Source organism: Myotis myotis, unplaced genomic scaffold (assembly GCF_014108235.1).
Source record: "Myotis myotis isolate mMyoMyo1 unplaced genomic scaffold, mMyoMyo1.p scaffold_m19_p_3, whole genome shotgun sequence".
Taxonomy (NCBI): domain Eukaryota; kingdom Metazoa; phylum Chordata; class Mammalia; order Chiroptera; family Vespertilionidae; genus Myotis; species Myotis myotis.
This window is the reverse complement of record NW_023416335.1, coordinates 22210153-22230902: the sequence shown is the minus strand read 5'-3', so window position 1 is coordinate 22230902 and position 20750 is coordinate 22210153. Positions and strand designations below refer to the sequence as shown.

Genomic DNA, 20750 nt, shown 5'->3' with positions numbered 1-20750 from the left:
TGCAAAGCTGGGGGACTGGGAGCTGCCAAAAGGCATAACTTCACAGAATAAGGGGAGAGGAAGACACTCATTCACAGAAGATAAGGGGAAAGCCACAGGGAGTAGAAAAACAAAAGGGAGAAAGAGGAAAACAGATTTTCATAGGGAATAGAGAATTCTACCACAAGAGGGGGAGAAAAAAAGAGGGACCCCACATGGTGTTTGAGTCTTGAAGCTGCTATAGTGACCAATAAGATGGGATATCAGGACACATAGAACTGTAACCTTTATAAACCTTAGAAAGAGGGTCTCTCCCCCTCCCCACCTGGGAGTCTGTGTTTATTTCCCAATAAATTTCCACCTTTTCCTATACCACCTTTTGTCTGTGGCTTCATTCTTCAAATCCACCTGGATAAGAACTCGGGAAGAAAGCCACTTTTGCATCCTACTCAGAGGAAAACCACGTGTTTCAGTTTAATTTCCGAATTTCAATGATACACCCCATTAATAGAATTAAGGGCAATAATTATATTATCCTCTGGAGAGATGCAAAAACAAACACACACTTGACAAAACTCAACACCCTTTTATGATAAAAGCTCTCAACAATTTGAGTATACAAAAAAAAAACATTTCTCAGCATAATAAAGGCCACATATGACAAGCCTTGGCTCGCGTCATATTCAATAGGGAAAAGGTTAAAGGGTGTCCTTTTAAGATCATGAACAAGCTGAAACCGGTTTGGCTCAGTAGATAGAGCGTCAGCCTGCGGACTGAAGGGTCCCAGGTTCGATTCCGGTCAAGGGCATGTACCTGGGTTGCGGGCATTTCCCCAGTGGGAGATGTGCAGGAGGCAGCTGATCGATGTTTCTCTCTCATCGATGTTTCTAACTCTCTATCTCTCTCCCTTTCTCTCTGTAAAAAAATCAATAAAATATATTTAAAAAAAAAAAAAAGATCATGAACAAGACAAAGGCATCCTCTTTCTCAGTTCCTATTCAACAAAGTACTGGGAGCTCTAGCTAGAGCACTAAAGGGAGGGGGGAGTAAATAAAAGGAACCCAAATCATAAAGAAAGAAGAAAGTTGTGTCTGTTTGCAGATAACATGATCTTATACACAGAAAAACCTAAAGAAGCCATCAAACAACGGAACTGAGAAATAAAGTCAGTAAAGCCAAGGTTATGGAATCAGAGTACAAACATATTTTATTTCTATACATTTACAACAAAATGTATGTAGAAGAAATTTTTTAAAGCCCATTTACAATAGTACCAAAAAGAACAAAATACTTAGTAATAAATTTAACAAAGGAGGTAAAAGTCTTGTCCACAGAAAACACTGATGAAAAAAATTGAGAGAGACACAAGTAAATGAAAAGATATTCTGTGTTCACGGATAAGAACTAATATTGTTGCAATATCCATACGATAAAAGAAACCTCAAAAATTTTAAAATAAAAGGAATCCAATTTAGGACTATGCATCTGAAGAATATAAAATTAGTATCTTGAAGTGATATATGTGCCTTGATGTTCATTGCAGCATTATACACAACAGACATGGAAATAACTTAAGTGTTCATCAATGGATGAACGTATATTTTAAATATAGTGTATATATGCAATGGAATAATATTCGACTATAGAAAAAGAAGAAAACTCTGCCAGATTAAACTTGAGGGTATCATTCTAAATGAAATAAGTCAAACAAGATATATATATATAATTTTTTTTTTCACCAAAACAGAAAATAGAATAATAGTTGCCAGATGCTACAAGGTGGGGGAAATGGGACGATATTGGTCAAGAGGTCAAATTTTCAACTATAAAATGACTAAGTCTGGGAATTTAATGGACAGCATGGTGACTATAATTAACAATAACGTATTATATATTTGAAAGTTGCTAAAATAGTAACTCTTAAATATTCTCACTATATGAAGTGATAGATGTGTCAACTAATCTTACATGGTAAATATTTTGCAATATATAGTTCTACCAAATAATTATGCTGTAAACCTTAAATTTATACTATGTATGTGTCATTTATATCTCAATAAAGCTGGGGGAAATCTTTTAAATACTCTTTCTCTAATCTTACAGATGTTTACACCTTGCTTAGGAGTTTGTTTCCTTTTTCCTTAAGATTCCAGTGAATTGTGCCACCATGGGGCAACTGCTCAGGAATTCTTTAAATGCTTTCAATAAAAAAGAGGGATTGAATGATTGCAACAATAACTGAATGAATTGCAAAGGAACAGAGGACTTCACCAGAAGACAGTGAAGAGAATTTAGCTAACAAAAGGAGCTAATCAAACTTTCTGACCCCATAGGTGGGGGTGATGTATGTTCCTCATTGAGAAATCTCTATGGGTACCAGAAAGATTTGTAATGAGGTATAAAAATGGGAAGTCAAGTTAGTAGAGAAGGAGCATCAGGTATTATGTACATGAGAGTCCTGTAAATGATAGATTGCTGAAAAGACTGAAGTGGGAGAGTGGGTCCAATGTTACTTGGATATAATAAAATGAGAAGGGTGAAATATGTTTTCCATCTTCTTTAAACAAGAATTTCAAGAAATTAATGCTGAGCTATTATAAAATACATATTGCCTCTTACCTTGCAGCTTTGTGTGCAGCATTCCCCGGAACCACAGGCTACCCTACCTTTGAATCGACATGATGTAGGATCACAGCATTTTTTATGTGTACAATCCTGTAAACAAATGCTATTACTCAATCATGTGTAATTAGGTGCCATCAAATAAAACTGCAACTCGGGATTTCTTTACAAAGTAGGAGGCTTTTCTTCACTCACAGTTTTAGTAATCCCATTCTTCAATGAAATTTATAGGAATCAACATCTCATTCACTAGTTTGTAAAAGAAGAGCGTTGTTTCACTACGCTCCATGTAATCTGAACATGAACATACTGCGGAGCCAACACTTTAGAGGAAATAATTATTAGATGCCTTGTTAACTACCATTCTCTTCAAAAATTTTCTTATATTCTTGCTTTGATAATAACTTGTACTAGTCAGATCTGTTCACATAGAGAACTTCTCTGATGTGAAGCTGTCAGAAGCAACATTCTTCTCTCTGAAATGGCAAAATCCCCAAACCCACCCTTAAAAAAAGGTGGTCCCAGAAGCCAGATTCATCTATTTAGACCTCTGATGTCACTGGGATGCTGGCCCTATAGTTATTTATTCTATATAATAAAGAGGTGATATGCAAATTAACCCTCACACCCTCACAAGATGGCTGCCTATGACCAAGCCGGTAGGGGGGTTAGTGAAGGATGACCAAATGACTGAACAGCAGGCTGCGAGGGAAGACCAGGCTGGTGGTGGTGGTGGGGGGGGGGGGTAGACAGGTGGGGGCAACCTGGCCAGCAGTGGGGGGCAGTTAGGGGTGACCAGGCCAGCGGGGGGGGGGGGGGCAGTTAGGAGCAATCAGGCTGGCACACAGAGGTAGTGTGGGGCAATCAGGCCAGTAGTGGGGGGAAGTTAGGGACAACCAGGCTGACAGGCAGGTGAGCGATTAGGAGCCAGCAGTACAGGATTGTGAGAGGGATGACTGCCAGTTTAGGCACAATCCCCAGGACCGGGCCTAAATCAGCAGTCAGACCTCCCCCAAGTGGTCCTGGATTGGAGAGGGTGCAGGCTGGGCTGAGGGGACCTCCCCACCCCATGCATGGATTTTGTGCACCAGGCCTCTAGTATTTTACAAAATTCAGTGGCTTCAGTCAGCTTTTCTAGTCTTCAGTATCAAGTTTGTTTTAAATTATGTAGTCTACCAATATCAGATGTTTCTCTCCTAGTGTAGCCTTTTTTGCTATTAGTATTTTCTTTTCTTTTCTTTTTTTGTGCTACAGCTTTGTTCCATTTCTTTTTTATTTTTTTATTTTCTTTATTGATTAGGGCATTATATATGTGTCCTTATTCCCCCTTGGGCCCCCCCCCCCTCCGCTCATGCCCTCACCCCCCTGTTGTCTGTGTCCATTGGTTAGGCTTATATGCATGCATATAAGTCCTTTGGTTGATCTCTGCCCATTAACTCCACCCTCCCCTACCTTCCCTCTGAGGTTTGACGGTCTGATTGATGCTTCTCTGTCTCTGGATCCGTTTTTGTTCATCAGTTTATGTTGTTCATTATATTCCACAAATGAGTGAGATCATGTGATATTTATGTTTCTCTAACTGACTTATTTCACTTAGCATAATGCTCTCCAGGTCTATCCATGCTGTTGCAAATGGGAAGAATTCCTTCTTTTTTACAGCAGCATAGTGTTCCATTGTGTAGATATACCACTGTTTTCTAATCCACTCATCTGCTGGGCACTTAGGCTGTTTCCAGATCTTAGCTATTGTAAATTGTGCTGCTATGAACATAAGGGTGCATATATCCTTTCGGATTGGTGTTTCTAGTTAGTTTCTTGGGATATATTCCCAGAATTGGGATCACTGGGTCAAATGGGAGTTTCATTTTTAGTTTTTTGAGGAAACTCCATATGAACAACTTGACCATAGGCTACAGTGCTATATTTTTTAAAAGTTATTTTACATTGACTCATGTATTCCAACTTTAAATATTATTTTGTTAGCTTTTTAAAATACTGTTTCTTTTAATCAAATATGTGGCTGTCCTTTGATTTTTTTTAATCCACTTTGTAAGGGCAAACCTTCTTAAGAAAAATAGAATATTCTGGCTATTTTGAAATGGCTCCTTTTAACCTACATTCTTCAAGAAGCATGAGAAGATTCATGTATAATTGGCATTATTTTTTCCTTATATGTTTGATAAAATCAGTAGTGAAGAGACATAGATTTGGAGTTTCTCTGTGAAAAATAGTTTAATTACAAATTTAATTTATTGACTAAATATAAACAATTCAAATTTTATCTTATTATCAGTTGTGATAATTTGTGTCTTAAGAAACTTGTCAGTTTTATCTAAATTGTCAAATTAATTTATATAAAGTTTTTAATATTCCATAATTTTACATTTATAGGGTGTGTGGTAATATGCCCGCTTCCATTCCTGAGAATAGTAATTAGTTTTTTCTCTCATTTTTCCTTCATGAGTACAATAAGAGGTATACCAAATCAAGTATATTGCTTTTTTTGGAAAGCATCAGCTTTTATTTTCATTCTATAGTTTCTACCTCATCAATTTCTGCTTTTATCTTTATCATTTGTTCCTTCCATTTATTTTGGTTTTAATTTAGAGTTATATTTTAGTTCCCTAGAGTTACATTCCAAATAATTTATTATTCTTTCCCTCTAATATAAATATTTAAAGATATACATTTTTCTGAAAACACTGTTGTAGCTGATTCGCATATATTTTCATGTTTTCATCTGCACACTTTTAAAAATATATTCTAGACCTGGTTGGTTGTTCAGTAGTTAGAGCATGAGTTCGCACACTCTAGGGTCACAGGTTCAATTCCCAGTCAAGGGCACATACCTCGGCTGCAGGTTCCCCAGCTCTGGTCAGAGCACGTGCAAGAGGCAACCAATCAATATGTCTCTCTCACACTGATCTTTCTTTCTCTCCCTTCCTCTCTCCATTCCAATCTGTCTGAAAATCAATGGAAAAAAATAACCTCAGGTGAGGATTTAAAAATAATAATAATGAAATAAAAATATATTCTAATTGCCTTTGTGATTTCTTTGAGCCATGGACCATTTAGAAATGATATAGTCATTTCCAAATATTTGGGTGTTTTGCAAGATATCTTATTATTCTCGATTTCTAATTTAATTCTCAAAATAAAATAAGTGTGATGATACTTACTGCATGGCTCAGAATATATTCTGTCTTGATAAGTATTTCAAGTACATTTGAAAAGAATGTTTATATTTAGTTGTTAAATATATTAATTATATTTGTTGAGATTCCTTAGCTGCTCACTCATTAAGATAATTTAAATTATTTGAGCAAAATTTTCTTTAATTCTCTTAACATATTCATAAAAACTACTGAGAAGGCTTTATGTGTTAAATGCAATATCTTAAACTTTTCAGAGTCAGTTTTCCTGAACTACCTATTTTCCTGTATATGGTTCATACTCCTTGTTTCTCTGAATGTCTAGTAATTTTTGTTAATCAGTTGGACATTACAGGAAAAGATGATATAATGACTATTCAGCTGTGTGCTTCTGCAGGTTGTTTTTGTTTTCTTAGTAGGAAGTTGGCCTGGGCATAAACTATACTAATAATAGAGGAATATGCAAATTGTCCGGGACACTGTCACATAACGACCAATCAGCATGCTACATGCACAGCATGCCCCAGTAAGACTGCTAAGGCTTTCATCTGTCCCTTCCTACACTGAAGACGACAGGGTTCAAGGAGGAAGGGCTCCAGTTTTGTTTTCTCAGTACCTAGCTAGGGGGCCTCCCTGGGGCAGCTCTCCCCTCTGAGCCCTGCACAGGACGGGCACTCTGGCCTGGGAGCCCCAAGGGGAGGTGAAGCTAAGTGCTTTCCCTTTCAGGATCCCGCTCTCCCTGGGAGTTCAGCACAGAGGGCACTCTACCTGGGAACCTGGACATCCACTTCCTGAAGCGACTGCGCAGCAGCTGGGCCAGGCAAACCATGGAAAGGTCGACCTACCCATGAGGATATGTATGCTAGCGGAGGCTACACAGCTGCCATAGTTGAAGCCGTCCTCGATGGAGGAGCAGGGGTAGCAGGGATCAGAGTCGGCCATGTCGGCAATGGAAGCCCAGCTCCCCGCCGAATGACTAGAGCACACAGACCTCAACGGTCCTCAGTCACTTCCTGAGCAGCAGTCAGCCCTGACTGAGGATCAAACCCAAAACCTAAGTAGGTGCCCTGATAGAATGGAACCCAAACCTTTGGTGTAGCAAAGGATCTCCGGCCCACAGCAGGGGCCAGGGCATGCCAAAGGGGGTTTGTTGAGGGGCCCTGACAGGCAGCCCGCAGCGCAGTGGGTTAGAACCTCCTCCTGATACAGCAAGGTTGCAGGTTGGATCCCTGGTCAGAGCACAGACAAGAAGCACCCAAAGAGTGAATAATAAGTGAAACAACACACTGGTGTTTCTCTCACTCCTTTCCTCTCTCTAAAATAATCAATCAATAAAAATTAAAATAAAAAATAAACCCTCTGCCTTGCAGAGTTGCTAAAACAGTTAAAAAGTGAAGTCCCATCCCTTCCCGTTCATTCAACAAATACTTCACATACTCCTTCAATAATCACACTGGGGCCGAAACCGGTTTGGCTCAGTGGATAGAGCGTTGGCCTGCGGACTGAAGGGTCCCAGGTTCGATTCCGGTCAAGGGCATGTACCTGGGTTGCGGGCACATCCCCAGTGGGAGATGTGCAGGAGGCAGCTGATCAATGTTTCTCTCTCATCGATGTTTCTAACTTTCTATCTCTCTCCCTTCCTCTCTCTGAAAAATCAATAAAATATATTAAAAAAATAATAATAATAATCACACTGGGGATGGGTGTTTGTATGTTTTGGATAATCCTCACCTGAGGACATTTTTGCATTGAGGTTTTTTTTTAGAGAGAGTAAAAGGGAAGGAGAAAGACAGAAACTAATGTGAGAGACATCAATTGGTTGCCTCTTGCTGAATCCCCAGCCAGGGCCCTATATTGAGCCTGCAACCCAGGTACATGCCCTTGATCAGAATCCCACCCAGTACCCTTCAGTCCTCCTGCAGAAGCACTATCTACTGAACCAAACCAGCATTTTTTTTTTCTTTTTAACTCCTCCTCTACGGTTATGCTTTTTTCATTGATTTTAGAGAGAGAGGAAGGGAGAGGGAAAGAGAAAGAGAAACATCAATTAATTGCCTAAGCAATCTGACAGGGATGGAACCCACAACCTGTGTATGTTCCCTCACATGGAATCAAACCCATGACCCTTTGGTGTGTGGGGGGACACTCTAACTACTGATCCACACCGACCAGAGCCTGGAGGTACACTTAAAAAGAATTTTTCAGATCTGCCCTAGCCAGGTTGCTCAATTGGTTGGAGTCTCAATCTGTACACCGAAGGATTTCCTGTTGGATTCTAGGTTAGGGCACATACTTAGGTTTAGGTTAGATCCCGGTGGGTCAGCAGGTGCAGAGGCAAACTACCAGTATTTCTCTGTCACATGGATGTTTCTCTCTCTAAAAATCAATTTTAAAAACTTTCTCAGGTGAGAATTAAAAATATATATATTAAAAATTTTTCAGATGTAAAATTTTATTTGGTTCTTTTTTAAATTTTATTTTTCATTTACAGTTCTCATTCAATATCCTGTCCTATATAATAAAACCCTAATATACAAATCGACCAAACAGTGGAATGACTGGTCACTATGAACTGACTACCAGGAGGCAGACGCTCAATGCAGGAGCTGCCCCCTGGTGGTCAGTGTGCTCCCACAGGGGGAGCGCCGCTCAGCCGGAAGCCAGGCTCACAGCTGATGAGTGCAGCAGCGGTGGCAGGAGCCTCTGTGGCAGCACTAAGGAGCAGCGAGCTGAGTGGTAGGGAGCAGCAAGCAGGCAGGCGGTAAGGAGCAAGGGGTCCAAACTGCGAGAGGGCACAGGCCAGGCTGAGGGGCCCTCCCACCCCCAGTGCATATTTTAATACAGAAGTATACTTTTAACATATTATATTTAAATATAATATAGTCTGTATTTTACAATTTCTATCTCTGAGAATTTTCATGTCTACTTCACTTTGTTGCCAATACCTCCTCCATCATCTTTCATCTTACAGTTTAATCTTTGTTGTGTATTTTTATATTTTCTACATGTAATAGATTTAATTTTAAAATATTTTTAGTTGGCATAACCTGTCAATACAAATTTTTTTCTCACAATATTATTTTGTTATCCCGCTGATAATAGTCTATAGTCTCCAGATGTTCTTGTCTGCTTTTGTTACTGCTTGCTGTTAAATATATTTCTTGAACTCTCAATACTCTTGTGGTCACTAATTCTAAGTGTGTGGCTGATTCATACACTAAAGAATGTCAAAAGACAATATTTGAAGATAAACATTACCTTAAGAACATTTGCTCTCCATTTTCAAAAATAATAAAAATTAGGAAACTTAAAGGCTGCCATCTTCTTTTCAAAAAAGTCTTCTTTAAATTTATTTTTCTTAACAATAAGGTGTTTGTCTTCTTTTATACCTATTATATACATATATAAAAAATAAAAAGTTTTTGAAAAATTTTCTACTCACCTTTGCAAGGCCACAATCACATTGTTCACCTTTTTCCAATATTCCATTGCCACAAACATACTTTTTTCTTTTGTAAACTGGCTTAATAGGAAAGCTGTTACGAAGACATTCAAGACTAGAATTTGAAGCAAAATATTTAAACTCATCCAAGCTACAGGTACTAAAATCCTTTACACCCCGAGAGTGCCTAAAATATTAAAAAAACATGGGTATGATAAAAATTATTGCTACATATTTCTACAGTTCTCCTAATGTAAGGCAATTTAAGAGAGATTTAAAGAGCATTATTTTTCATAGAAAACAAAATGCACATTTTCAAAAATATTAATTGCATCGCTAATATGTTTAACACACTTTTTCAATGTCACCAAGAAAATTATTGTAATGTAAAAACAGGAACTGTTTTATACTTACTTACTTTCCCAGTGCCAAACAACTGAATTTAAAATTTTTGACTTCAGTATTTAATATACTTTAATCTATTTAATATTATTTTTATGCTTTTTCCTATAAATGCCAATATGAATCACTTCATAGTATATTTATTAATAGTATTTACTACTATTTATTAATATTAACTTTAATAGTATATTTTAGAGCTTTTTTTCTCTCCATAAGTGAACACTTTTCAAATAAAAATTAGTTGTTTGAGCTTATATGGGAGGAGCAGTAGGAGTACCTGTCCTGACAGAATAAAAGCTGTTAGCACAAGCAATCAATGTGTTTCTCTCTTTCTCTCCCCTTCCTCTCTCCCTTCCAAAACATTTGAAAGAATATGATTTAAGAGACTAAAGACTGTGCCCTAAACCAGGGATTGAGAAACTTTTTCTATAAGGAGCCGATAGTAAATAGTATCAGCTTATATGCTGTATACTCTCTTGGAACTAAGAAATTTTCCACTATAGTCCGAAAGAAGTCATACATAATATGCAAACCAATAAGACTGGATGTAATAAGATTTTGAAAGGAGTTTTTAGGGGTAAAATAGGCAGGTTCGGGACGAGTTAGGAATTAGGGGGCCCATGAGGGAGACCCGTGGGGCTGCAAAACTGGGAGCTGCCAGAAGGCATAAATTTACAGAATAAGGGAGCTGGGAGCTGCCAAACGGTATACATTTACAGAATAAAGGGAGAGGAAGACACACATTTACAGAATAAAGGAGAGGAATCCACTCATTCACAGAATAAAGAAGAAGGTATTAGGGAATAGAAAAATAAAAGGGGAAAAAAGAGAGAACACCTCTTGGGGTTTGAGCTCTGAAGCCACTATAGTGACCAATCAGAGGGGATATCAGGAAACAAAGAACTGCAGCCTTTATAAGCCTTAAGAAAGAGGGACTTGGTGGATCTCTCTCCTCCTCCCCACATGGGAGTCTGTGCTTGTTTCTCAATAAATTTCCACCTTTTTCCGTGGCTTCATTCTTCGAATCTACCTGGACAATAACCTGGAATATCATCTTTGCATCCTGCCCAGAGGAAAACAACACGTTCCAGTATAATTCCTGTGTTTCAGTTTTATTTACAAATCAGGTAGCCCACCAAATTTGGCCCATGAATTATTGTTGGCTGATCTCTGCCCTATACTAAAATCTGCTCAGTATCAGTTCCAACAAGCCTAATTCAAGCTCCGACAGGATCTCCAGAGGAGACCAAGTTGGAAATACCTTGAGCTTCCATATATCCACACAAGAGGCCCAGTGCACAGTGCACTAGTGGGGTCCCTCAGCCTGGCCTGTGCCCTCTTGCAATCTGGGACCCACTGAGGGATGTCAGACTGCTGGTTTCAGTGCGATCCCCAAGCTACAGCCCAAGAGATGTAGCAGTGTGAGAAGAGGCAGGCAGCCGGAGAGGAGCCCGAGCTGGGGCCAGGTGCCATGCCGCTCCCGCTCATCCCAGTCCCGCAGTGCCTGCTGCCGCCACTTGGTAGTGCTGCCACGGAGGCAGGAGAGGCTCCTGCCACAGCAGATGTGCTCGCCAGCCATGAGCCCAGCTTCTGGCTGAGCAGTGCTCCTGCTGTGGGAGCGCACTGACCACCAGGGGGCAGCTCCTGCATTGATGTCTGCCCCCTGGTGGTCAATGCACATCATAGCGACTGGTCTACTGGTCGAGCGGTTGACCAGTCCTAACGGTCGCTTAGGCTTATATATATATATAGACTAGCGGACTGGTGCACACATAAAAGCAAGCAAATAAAGTTCAAAATGATTACCCAATAGTTGAATTGTCTAGTAGAAAAAGAATCAATGTTTTTCAGAAGGAGGTAGGAGAGGCCAAGCTTTCTATTATAAAACAACCATATCTAATATGCTAATAATAATTAATTAATTAATTAATAATAGACATCAAATAAATGAGGAAATGTGATCCATACCCAATAAAAAATGCAATCAATAGAAATCAACACTGAGATTGCCCTAGTGTTAAAGTTGGCATACAAATACTTAAAAGGAACTGATATTATATATTTTAAAATTTTAAGAATAAATGTTTAGCTAATTCAGAGAGATTACAGTCTTATACAGTGAACATGCAAGGGATAGTACAAATTCAATTTACATTAAATTGCAGAGCAAGGTAAACTAACTATAGTGGTAGAAATCAGATTAGCTGTTGCCTGGGGCCAGTGTGGAAGGCAGAAGGACTGCTGAAGGTCACAAAAGAACTTCCTATAGGGGGAGAAAGGATGCATAGCCTGACTAACACTGTGGTTCAAAAAAATAAAAGCCTAATATGCTAAGTGTCCAGTCGACCGGTCAGCCATTCAACCAATCAAGGCGTAATATGCTAATGATATGCTAAGGACACTCAACCACTTGCTATGACATGCAATGACCACTAGGGGGCAAACAGTCAACCAGTGGACGAGTAGCTATGACGTGCACTGACCTTCAGGAGGCAAACACTCCAACCAGTAGGTTAGCTTGCTGCTGGGGTCTGGCCAATTGGGCTAGACACGCCCTGGAGCCCTCCCACAGGGCCTCCCCGGCTGGCCAACCTCCTGTGTCCCTCCCCAGCCCCAATCATGCACCAGTGGGGTCCCTCAGCCTGGCCTGTGCCCTCTCGAAATCTGGGACCCCTCGGGGGATGTCAGAGAGCCGGTTTTGGCCCGATCCCACAGGCCAGGCTGAGGGACCCTATGGTACATAAATTTGTGCACCGGGCCTCTAGCTTATATATATTTCTCAAAAATCATAAACTTGTACAAAGCATGTCAATTTTATTATGAACAAATTATATATCAATAAAGTTGACTGCTTATGAAGTACATAAATAAAACACTCAAAAATATGGTGAAACTATTCTTCTGAGAAATTATCACAAGGAAGACAAAATAAATTTATCTACTTTTTGTTTTAATAAAAACTTAGGATATCATCTATATCAAAGGATGAAATCTATAATAATAAAAGTGCAATATGCTAATTAGACCAGACAGCTGAAAGATCTTCTAGACGTCCTTCCGGACGAAGCTACAGTGGCGGGGGACAAGGCAAAGACGGTTAGGGGCAATCAGGCAGGCAGGCAAGCAGTTAGAGGTGATCAGGCAGGCAGGCGAATGGTTAGGGGCAATCAGGCAGGCAGAGTGGTTGGGGTGATCAGGCAGGCAGGCATGTGGTTAGGGGCAATCAGGCAGGCAGACAGAGGTGGTTAGGGGTGATCAGGCAGGCAAGTGAGCGGTTAAGGGCAATCAGGCAGGCAGGAGAGCGGTTAGAGGTGACCAGGTAGGCAGGCGAGTGGTTAGGGGTGATAGGGCAGGCAGGCAGGCAAGCAGTTTGGAGCCAGTGGTCCCGGATTGTGAGAGGGTGCAGGCTGGGCTGAGGGACATTCCCCCATGCATGAATTTCGTGCACCGGGCCTCTAGTTAAATCAGGGGTCCTCAAACTTTTTAAACAGGGGGCCAGTTCACTGTCCCTCAGACCATTGGAGGGCTGGACTATAGTTTTAAAAAAAAACTATGAACAAATTCCTATGCACACTGCACATATCTTATTTTGAAGTAAAAAAAAACAAAATGGGAACAAATACAATATTTGTATTTGCATGTGGCCCGCGGGCCATAGTTTGAGGACCCCTGAGTTAAATAATAAGCAAGTATCCTTAGCTAATTTAGGTCAGTATTTGCATCATTTACTGAGCATTTTTATAGGCAACTGTTATTTAGTAAAAAGTAGAACAAGTGCTTACTAGGAGCAAAAAATGAATATCAGGAAACACACATGTGAAATAAGTCAGATAGTTATTAAAATGATGAAGAACAAAAATAAAACAACATATTATACAAGGGAATAAAAGACACTATTTTAGAAGAGAGGACATTTAATTTAAAAAAGAACTATTGCCAAAACCGGTTTGGCTCAGTGGATAGAGCGTCGGCCTGCGGACTGAAAGGTCCCAGGTTCGATTCCGGTCAAGGGCATGTACCTGGGTTGCGGGCATATCCCCAGTAGGAGATGTGCAGGAGGCAGCTGATCGATGTTTCTCTCTCATCGATGTTTCTAACTCTCTATCTCTCTCCCTTCCTCTCTGTAAGAAATCAATAAAATATATTAAAAAAAAAAAAAAGAACTATGGCACTCTAGTTGGTTTTCCTCAATGGATAGGGCATTGGCCTGTGGAGTGAAGGGTCCCGGGTTTGATTCCAGTCAAGGGCACACGCCTGGGTTGCAGGCTTGATCTCCAGTAGTGGGTGTGCAGGAGGCAGCCAATCAATGATTCTCTCTCATCATTGATGTTTCTATCCCTCTCCCTTCCTCTCTAAAATCAATAAAAATAAATTTTAAAAAAGAAACAAAATAAGTAAAAATATATTTAAAGAATATATTTATGCTTTTCCCTTAAGATTGGAAACAAGGCAAGGATAGCCACTCTCACCATATCAATTCATATTGGGCTGAAGTTAATTCAAGTGTAATTAAGGAAGGAAAAAAGAATTACACCCAAAAAGATGGAAAGAAAAAAATTAACTGTTCTTATTGATGAATGACAAGATCTTGTTTAGAGAAAATATTACAGAATCAACAAATAAAATCTCCTGAAACTTCTGAAGTATTTAACAATTTTGCAGCATCCAAAGTCAATGTACTAAAATCAATTATATTTCTATGTACTAGAAAAGAGCAATTTGAAGATGATAAGTAAACAATTTCATTCATGCTAACAAAAAAAGAATACTTAAAGATAAATGCTTAAAGATAAATTTAAATTATGAAATACAATTCCATTGCTGGAAAAAATTAAAGACCTACATAAATGAAGGCATATACCATATTCAAATATCAAAATACTCCATATTATTATAATACTCCCAAAATGGAACTATGCAATTAAATAATGCAATGCTTTTTAAAAGCTCAACAGGATATTTTGTAAAAATTTAAAAGCTGATAAAATATATATTAAAATGCAAAGGGCCTAGATTAGCCAAAAAAGAACTTTAGAGGAGATGAAAAAACTTGGATATTTACACTACCTGATTTCAAAATTCAATATAAAGGTACAGCAATAAAGGTAATATGCTTCTGCATAAGTGTAGACATACAGATTAATGATATAAAATAGAGATTCCTATTAAAAATCCACACATATATGGTCACTTGATTTTTGAAAAAGTGGCCAAGGCAATTAAGTGAGGAAAACAAGTGGTCTTGGAATAATTGAAAATCCATATGGAAAAAAATAAAAATCAACTAAAACACATATACAGTAATTTAACTAAAAATGTATCATAAAACTGATAAAGTGTACAACATCAAAATTAAAAACATGTTCTTAAAAAATGCATTGTAAAGAGGAAATTATGTATCTGATACCCAAAATATATGAACAATTCTTACAACTCAATAAAAGCACAAAAATATATTTTGTTTTTAAAAATTGAAAAAAATATTTGAATAAACTCTTTATCAAAGAAGATATACAACACTATTAAACATGAAAATATGTTCACATTATTAGCTCCTTGGAAAAAGCAGATTAAAACCCATATGAGATAATATTACCTACTTACTAAAATGATTCAAATTAAACATACTGATGATATCAAGTCTTGGTGATAATGTAAAACAATCAGAACTGGCTACACAATTTGTGGAAACCAATGCAAAATGAAAATGCAGCCCCCCCCCTTGTTTATAAAGCAAGAGAAAAGTATTATTAGTAATATTAAAATTAAAAGCTTTTTCTCCTTGCTTCAAAGTCTCTCTTTCTCAATGGGTCATGGTGTTATTTATTTACAATTTAGTGTCTTTCAAGATAAATAAAATGTAATTACCATGAATTGTACATCTTCATATTGTACAATGCCAGTTTAAATGCAAATATCAAAGCATTTAACTTTAGGCTGAATCACTGAGATCACACAATTCATCTGGCTTGTTCCTAGAAGGAGCTTTCAAGCAGGCCAGAAAAAAAAATATATGTATATACATATATATATGTGTGTGTGTATGTGTGTGTGTGTGTATACACACACACACACATACACACACACACACACACACATACACTGAGTGGCCAGATTTTTATGACCGGCCAGGTAATTATGACCACCCCATCAGTACTTCATTGACACTTCCAAAAATACTGACTATTGAAAACTTCCTAAGCAAATACTCTCAAGGTTTTATTATTATTATTATTTGCATAACTAATTCACTTCATTGTACTGACAGGGTGGCCATAATAATCTGGCCACTCAGTGTATATATACAAATCAGACTCTGGAAGGTAGGAAGAAGAGAGTTTACCCAGGTATGGAGGGCTTGGGAAGTGCTGAACCATCTTGGTGTGTTTCCAACGGTACTTAAAAAGAATATGTATGTAGTTGTTGGATTCTGTGTTCTGGAATTGTCAATTACTTTAGTTTGGTTAATGGAAATGTAAAAGCTCTTAACCAAACAATTTCTTTAAAGGAATATGTGTATTTAATAAAGAAAATTATCTTACATTGCTTCTGGTGACATTGTGCAAACATCTCCTGAACAATAGCAGGTATCAGTATTGTCAAAACTCAATCCCATATGAAGGCTAAGCAACTGCACGATACTGACAGCATATGACTCCAAAGATGAACCCTCTACTTGCTAAATTTAAGGAAAAGAAAATGATTCAGCTAAGAACCTTATTGTTATTTAAAAAAACACACAATACTTACTATAATAAAAAATTAGTAAATGAAATTCATTTTTTAAAAGGTATCAATGCATCCAAGATACCTATGTAGATGAAATTCGTTATATAAGCATTTGGATGATAAATTTGGTAAACATGGATAAATAAGCACAAAAGTTTAATTTCAAAATTCTATTACTTAAGGACAAGAGCAGCTATCTTGGAGTCTTAAACACCACATTTATATTTCATCTTTGAATTATTTTTTAAAAAATTCCTCTAATATTTTAATAATCAATTCTACATTTTTCTCTGTAGAAAGCAACCTCTGAAATAGGTTTCAATGATTTCTGCCTTCTGCTATTCATGTCCTTGAATGTAAGCTGGACTTACTGACATACTTCTAGTTAACTGAATATAGCAGAAGTGATGGGTCATCATTTCCAAGATAGGTAAGAAAAAGACTGACTTCTTGGATTCTGTCTCATTTTCCTCACTTGGGGGAAAACCAGCCAGCTATTCTGCAAAGAAGTCAGCCTAATAAGAGGTCCACGTAAGTTAACTTGGAAAAGATTTTCTGGGGGTCTTCCAATAGCCACGTGACTGAGCTTGGAAACAAATTCTCTCTGTGCTGAAGCCTGAGATTACTACAGGTCTAACTGACACTTTGATTTTGCTCACTTAGCTGTTCCCAAAATCCTACCCCACGGAACTACATTTTTATCTGCTAAGTTTTGGTAAAATCAGTTATATAGCAATCAATAGGTAGGTATTGTTGCTCTCCTTTGTATTATTTCCAGTTTCTGCAGACAGATGTTTATAGCAGCTTTATTCATAATTGCCAAAACTTGCAAGCAACCATGGTATCCTTGAGTAGGTAAACAGTTACATAAGCTATGGCACATTTCAAACAATGGAATATTATTCAGCACTAAAAAGAAATGAGTTATCAAGTAATGAAAAGAAATGGAGGAACCTCAAATGCATATTACTAAGTGAAAGAACCCAATCTGAAAAGGCTACATACTGTATAACTCCAACTATATGTCATTCTGAGAAAAACAAAATTATGGAGACAATGACAAGATTTGTGGTTGCTTGTGCTAGTCAAGCTCTGGCACAGATACCAATGTCCCTTTTGCTATCTGTGCACCTACAAGCCCCTTGATTTAAATAATATTTATAAGTTGGGGTCCCAAGTTCCAGGCCTAGTAATTCCTATAACACAACAGGGCTTCAGCATCATTATAATACCACAGAGCCACAAAAACAAGACCTATATTAACACAAGAGGGTATCACCTTGAGGGTATCCACATCTCAAACAACATTACCTTGGCTCAGGATCTAACTGCTAGAAATGATATTGTGCAGAGAAAACCCTAAAGACCTCACCAAAAACTACTAGATTTAATAAATAAATTTGACAAAGTAGCAGCATAGAAAATTAACACCCAGAAATCAATGGCATTTTTGTACACTAAGAATGAGCTCTCAGCAAGAGAAATAAAAGAAAACATGTACCATTGCAACAAAAAAATTAAATAAATAACCTGGGAATTAACCAAGTGAGTTAAAGACCTGACTCAGCAAACTATGGGTCATTGAAAAAAGACATAGAGGAAGAGACAAACAAGAGCAAGCATATACTGTGTTCATAGATAGGAAGAATTAACATCATTAAAATGTTCATACTAACCAAAACAATCTATAGATTCAATGCAAACCCTATTAAAATACCAATGCAGGCATGCAGACCAATGGAACAGAACAGATACCCCAGAAATCAACCCACACCTTTATGGTCAATTAATATATGACAAAGAAGGCAAGTGCATGCAATAGAGTAAAGAAAGTCTCTTCAATAAATGGTGCTGGGTAAATTGGACAGGTACATGCAAAAAAAATGAAACTAGACCAACTTATACCATACACAAGAATAAGCTCAAAATGGATAACAGACTAAAATATAAGTTGTGAAACCATAAAAATCCTAGAAGAAACCATAGGTAGCAAAATCTCAGACATCTCTCATAGCAATATGTTTACCAATACATCTCATGGAGTAAAACAAAGGAGAAAATAAACAAATGGGACTACATCAAAATTAAAAGCTTCTGCACAGCAAAAGAAACCATCTTCAAAATGAAAAGGGAACGCACTGAATATGAGACATTTATTTGCCAGTGATACATCTGATAAGGAGTTAATTTTCAAAATATATAAAGAACTCATTTAACTCAACAAAAGGAAGACAAACAATCCAATTTAAAAAAAAAAATGGGCAAAGGACCTGATTAGATATTTCTCTAAAGAGGATATACAGATGGCCAACAGACACGTGAAAAAATGCTAAAAGTCACTAATCATCAGAGAGATGCAAATTAAAACTACATTGAGTATCACCTCACACTTGCCAGAATGGCTACCATCAATAAATAACAAACAAATAACATGTACTGGTGAGGATGTGGAAAAAAAGTAACCCTCTTGCACTGCTGGTGGGAATACAGACTGGTACAGTCATGGTGGAAAACTGTATGGAGTTTCCTCAAAAAATTAAAAATGGAACTGCTGTTTGACCCACTTTTAGACTATATCCTAAGAATCCCAAAACACTAATCAGAAAGAATATATGCACCCTTATGCTCACAGCAGCATTATTTACAGTAGTAAGAAGGGAAACAACCCAAATGCCCATAAGTAGATGAATGACTATAAAAATCTGTGGTACATTTACATAATGGAATACTATGCACCTGTAAAAAGGAAGGATCTCTTAACCTTTTTGACAGCATGGATGGACCTGGAGATTTTTTTTTTAATGTTTTCTTTCTTTTTTTTATTTTTCTATTTTTTAAAGTATTAGATATATCTCCCTTTTCCCAGACTGACCTCCCCTGTCCCACCCTCCCCCCAGGACAAGCCCCCACCACCCCAGTATCTGTGTCCATCGGTTATGCTAATATGCATGCATACAAGTCCTTTGGTTGTTCTCTTACCCCCCTTTCCTTGCTTTCTCTCTGAGATTGGATGGTCTGTTCAGTGTTTCAGACCAGGAGATTTTTGTGCTAAACAAAATAAGCCACTCAGAGAAAGACAAATATCACATGTTCTTACTTACATGTGGAATCTAATGAACAAAATAAACTGATGAACAAAAATAGATCCAGAGTCATGAAAGCATGGAAAACACTGACAGATATCAGAAGGACTGGGGGAGAGAGAGTGGGAAGCGATTAACCAGAGAACTTATATACATGTATGCATAGCCCATGGACACAGGCAATAGTGTGATGAAGGCCTGGGTTGCAGCAGGAGCCAGGTAGAGGGGGACAAATGGGGCAAATTGGGGGACATCTATAATATTCTCAACAATAAAAATAACTTAATTAAATAAAATGGGCAATTAAAACCACAGAAGGCAAAAACAGAGAGGGGAAATTAAAAAAACAACAACTATGAACAAGAACAATGAATAGAAACAATTCAATATCTATTTATTAAAAATTATCAACACAGTATGTAGAGAGGGAAAGTACCACAACAAGAAAAAGGCTCTATGGGACAAGTCTACAGCTAGCATCATACTCAACGTGAAAAGCTAAAAGTTTTTCTTCTAAGATCAGGAAAAAGACAAGGATGTGCTCTCTCACCACTTTTATTCAATATAATATTGGAAGAACTAATTAGAGCAATTAAGCAAAGGGGGAAAGGCATCCAAATTGGTAAAGAAGAAGTAAAGATGTCACTATTTGCATATGACATGCTATTATATATAGAAAACCCTAAAACTCATAAAACAAAGAAACAAACAAAAATGTTAGGAGTAAAAAATGAATTCTGTAAAGCAGCTGGATACAAAATTAATACACAAAAATCTGTTGCATTTATGTACACTAATAAACTATCAGAGTAACTTAAAAAAACAAGCTCATTTACAATTGTAACATAACTGAAAATATTAGGAATAAATTTAACCAAGCTGGTGAAAGATCTCTACTCTGAAAACTATACAATATTGAAAGAAACTGAAAAGATATCCCATTAATATTGTTAAAATGTCCATACCCAAACTATAGTATAGATTCAATGCAATCCCTACTAAAAATTCCAATGCCATTTTTCATAGAAATTGAAAAAAAATGCTAAAATTTGTATAGAACTACAACAGACCCCAAAAACAATCCTGAGAAAGAACAAAGCTAAAGGCATCACACTTCCGGTTTTGAAACTATATTACAAAGCTATAGTAATCCAAAAGTATGGTATAGCCCTGGCTGGTGTGGCTCAGTTGGTTGAGTGTCATCCTGTGCACCAAAATGTCATTGGATCAATTCCTGGTCATGGCACATGCCTAGGTTGCGGGCTCAGTCCCTGGAAGTGGTAGTAGCAAGAGGCAAAGCAATCAATGATTCCCTCTCATATGTCTCTTTTTTCTCTCTCC

The 20750-nt window shown here is 37.7% G+C and overlaps 1 protein-coding gene across 1 annotated transcript in view; it reads right to left on the bottom strand.

Annotated features, from left to right (window-relative positions):
- The window catches only part of LOC118649821 (disintegrin and metalloproteinase domain-containing protein 5-like), an 80757-nt gene that overhangs the window by 34172 nt on the left and 25835 nt on the right, over positions 1-20750 (bottom strand). The window contains exons 11-13 of the mRNA XM_036297236.1: positions 16140-16276; positions 9196-9382; positions 2599-2694 (exon numbers count right to left, since the gene is read on the bottom strand). Of these exons, the coding sequence (XP_036153129.1) occupies positions 2599-2694; positions 9196-9382; positions 16140-16276 (420 nt within the window). The remainder of the gene's footprint in view (positions 1-2598; positions 2695-9195; positions 9383-16139; positions 16277-20750) is intronic.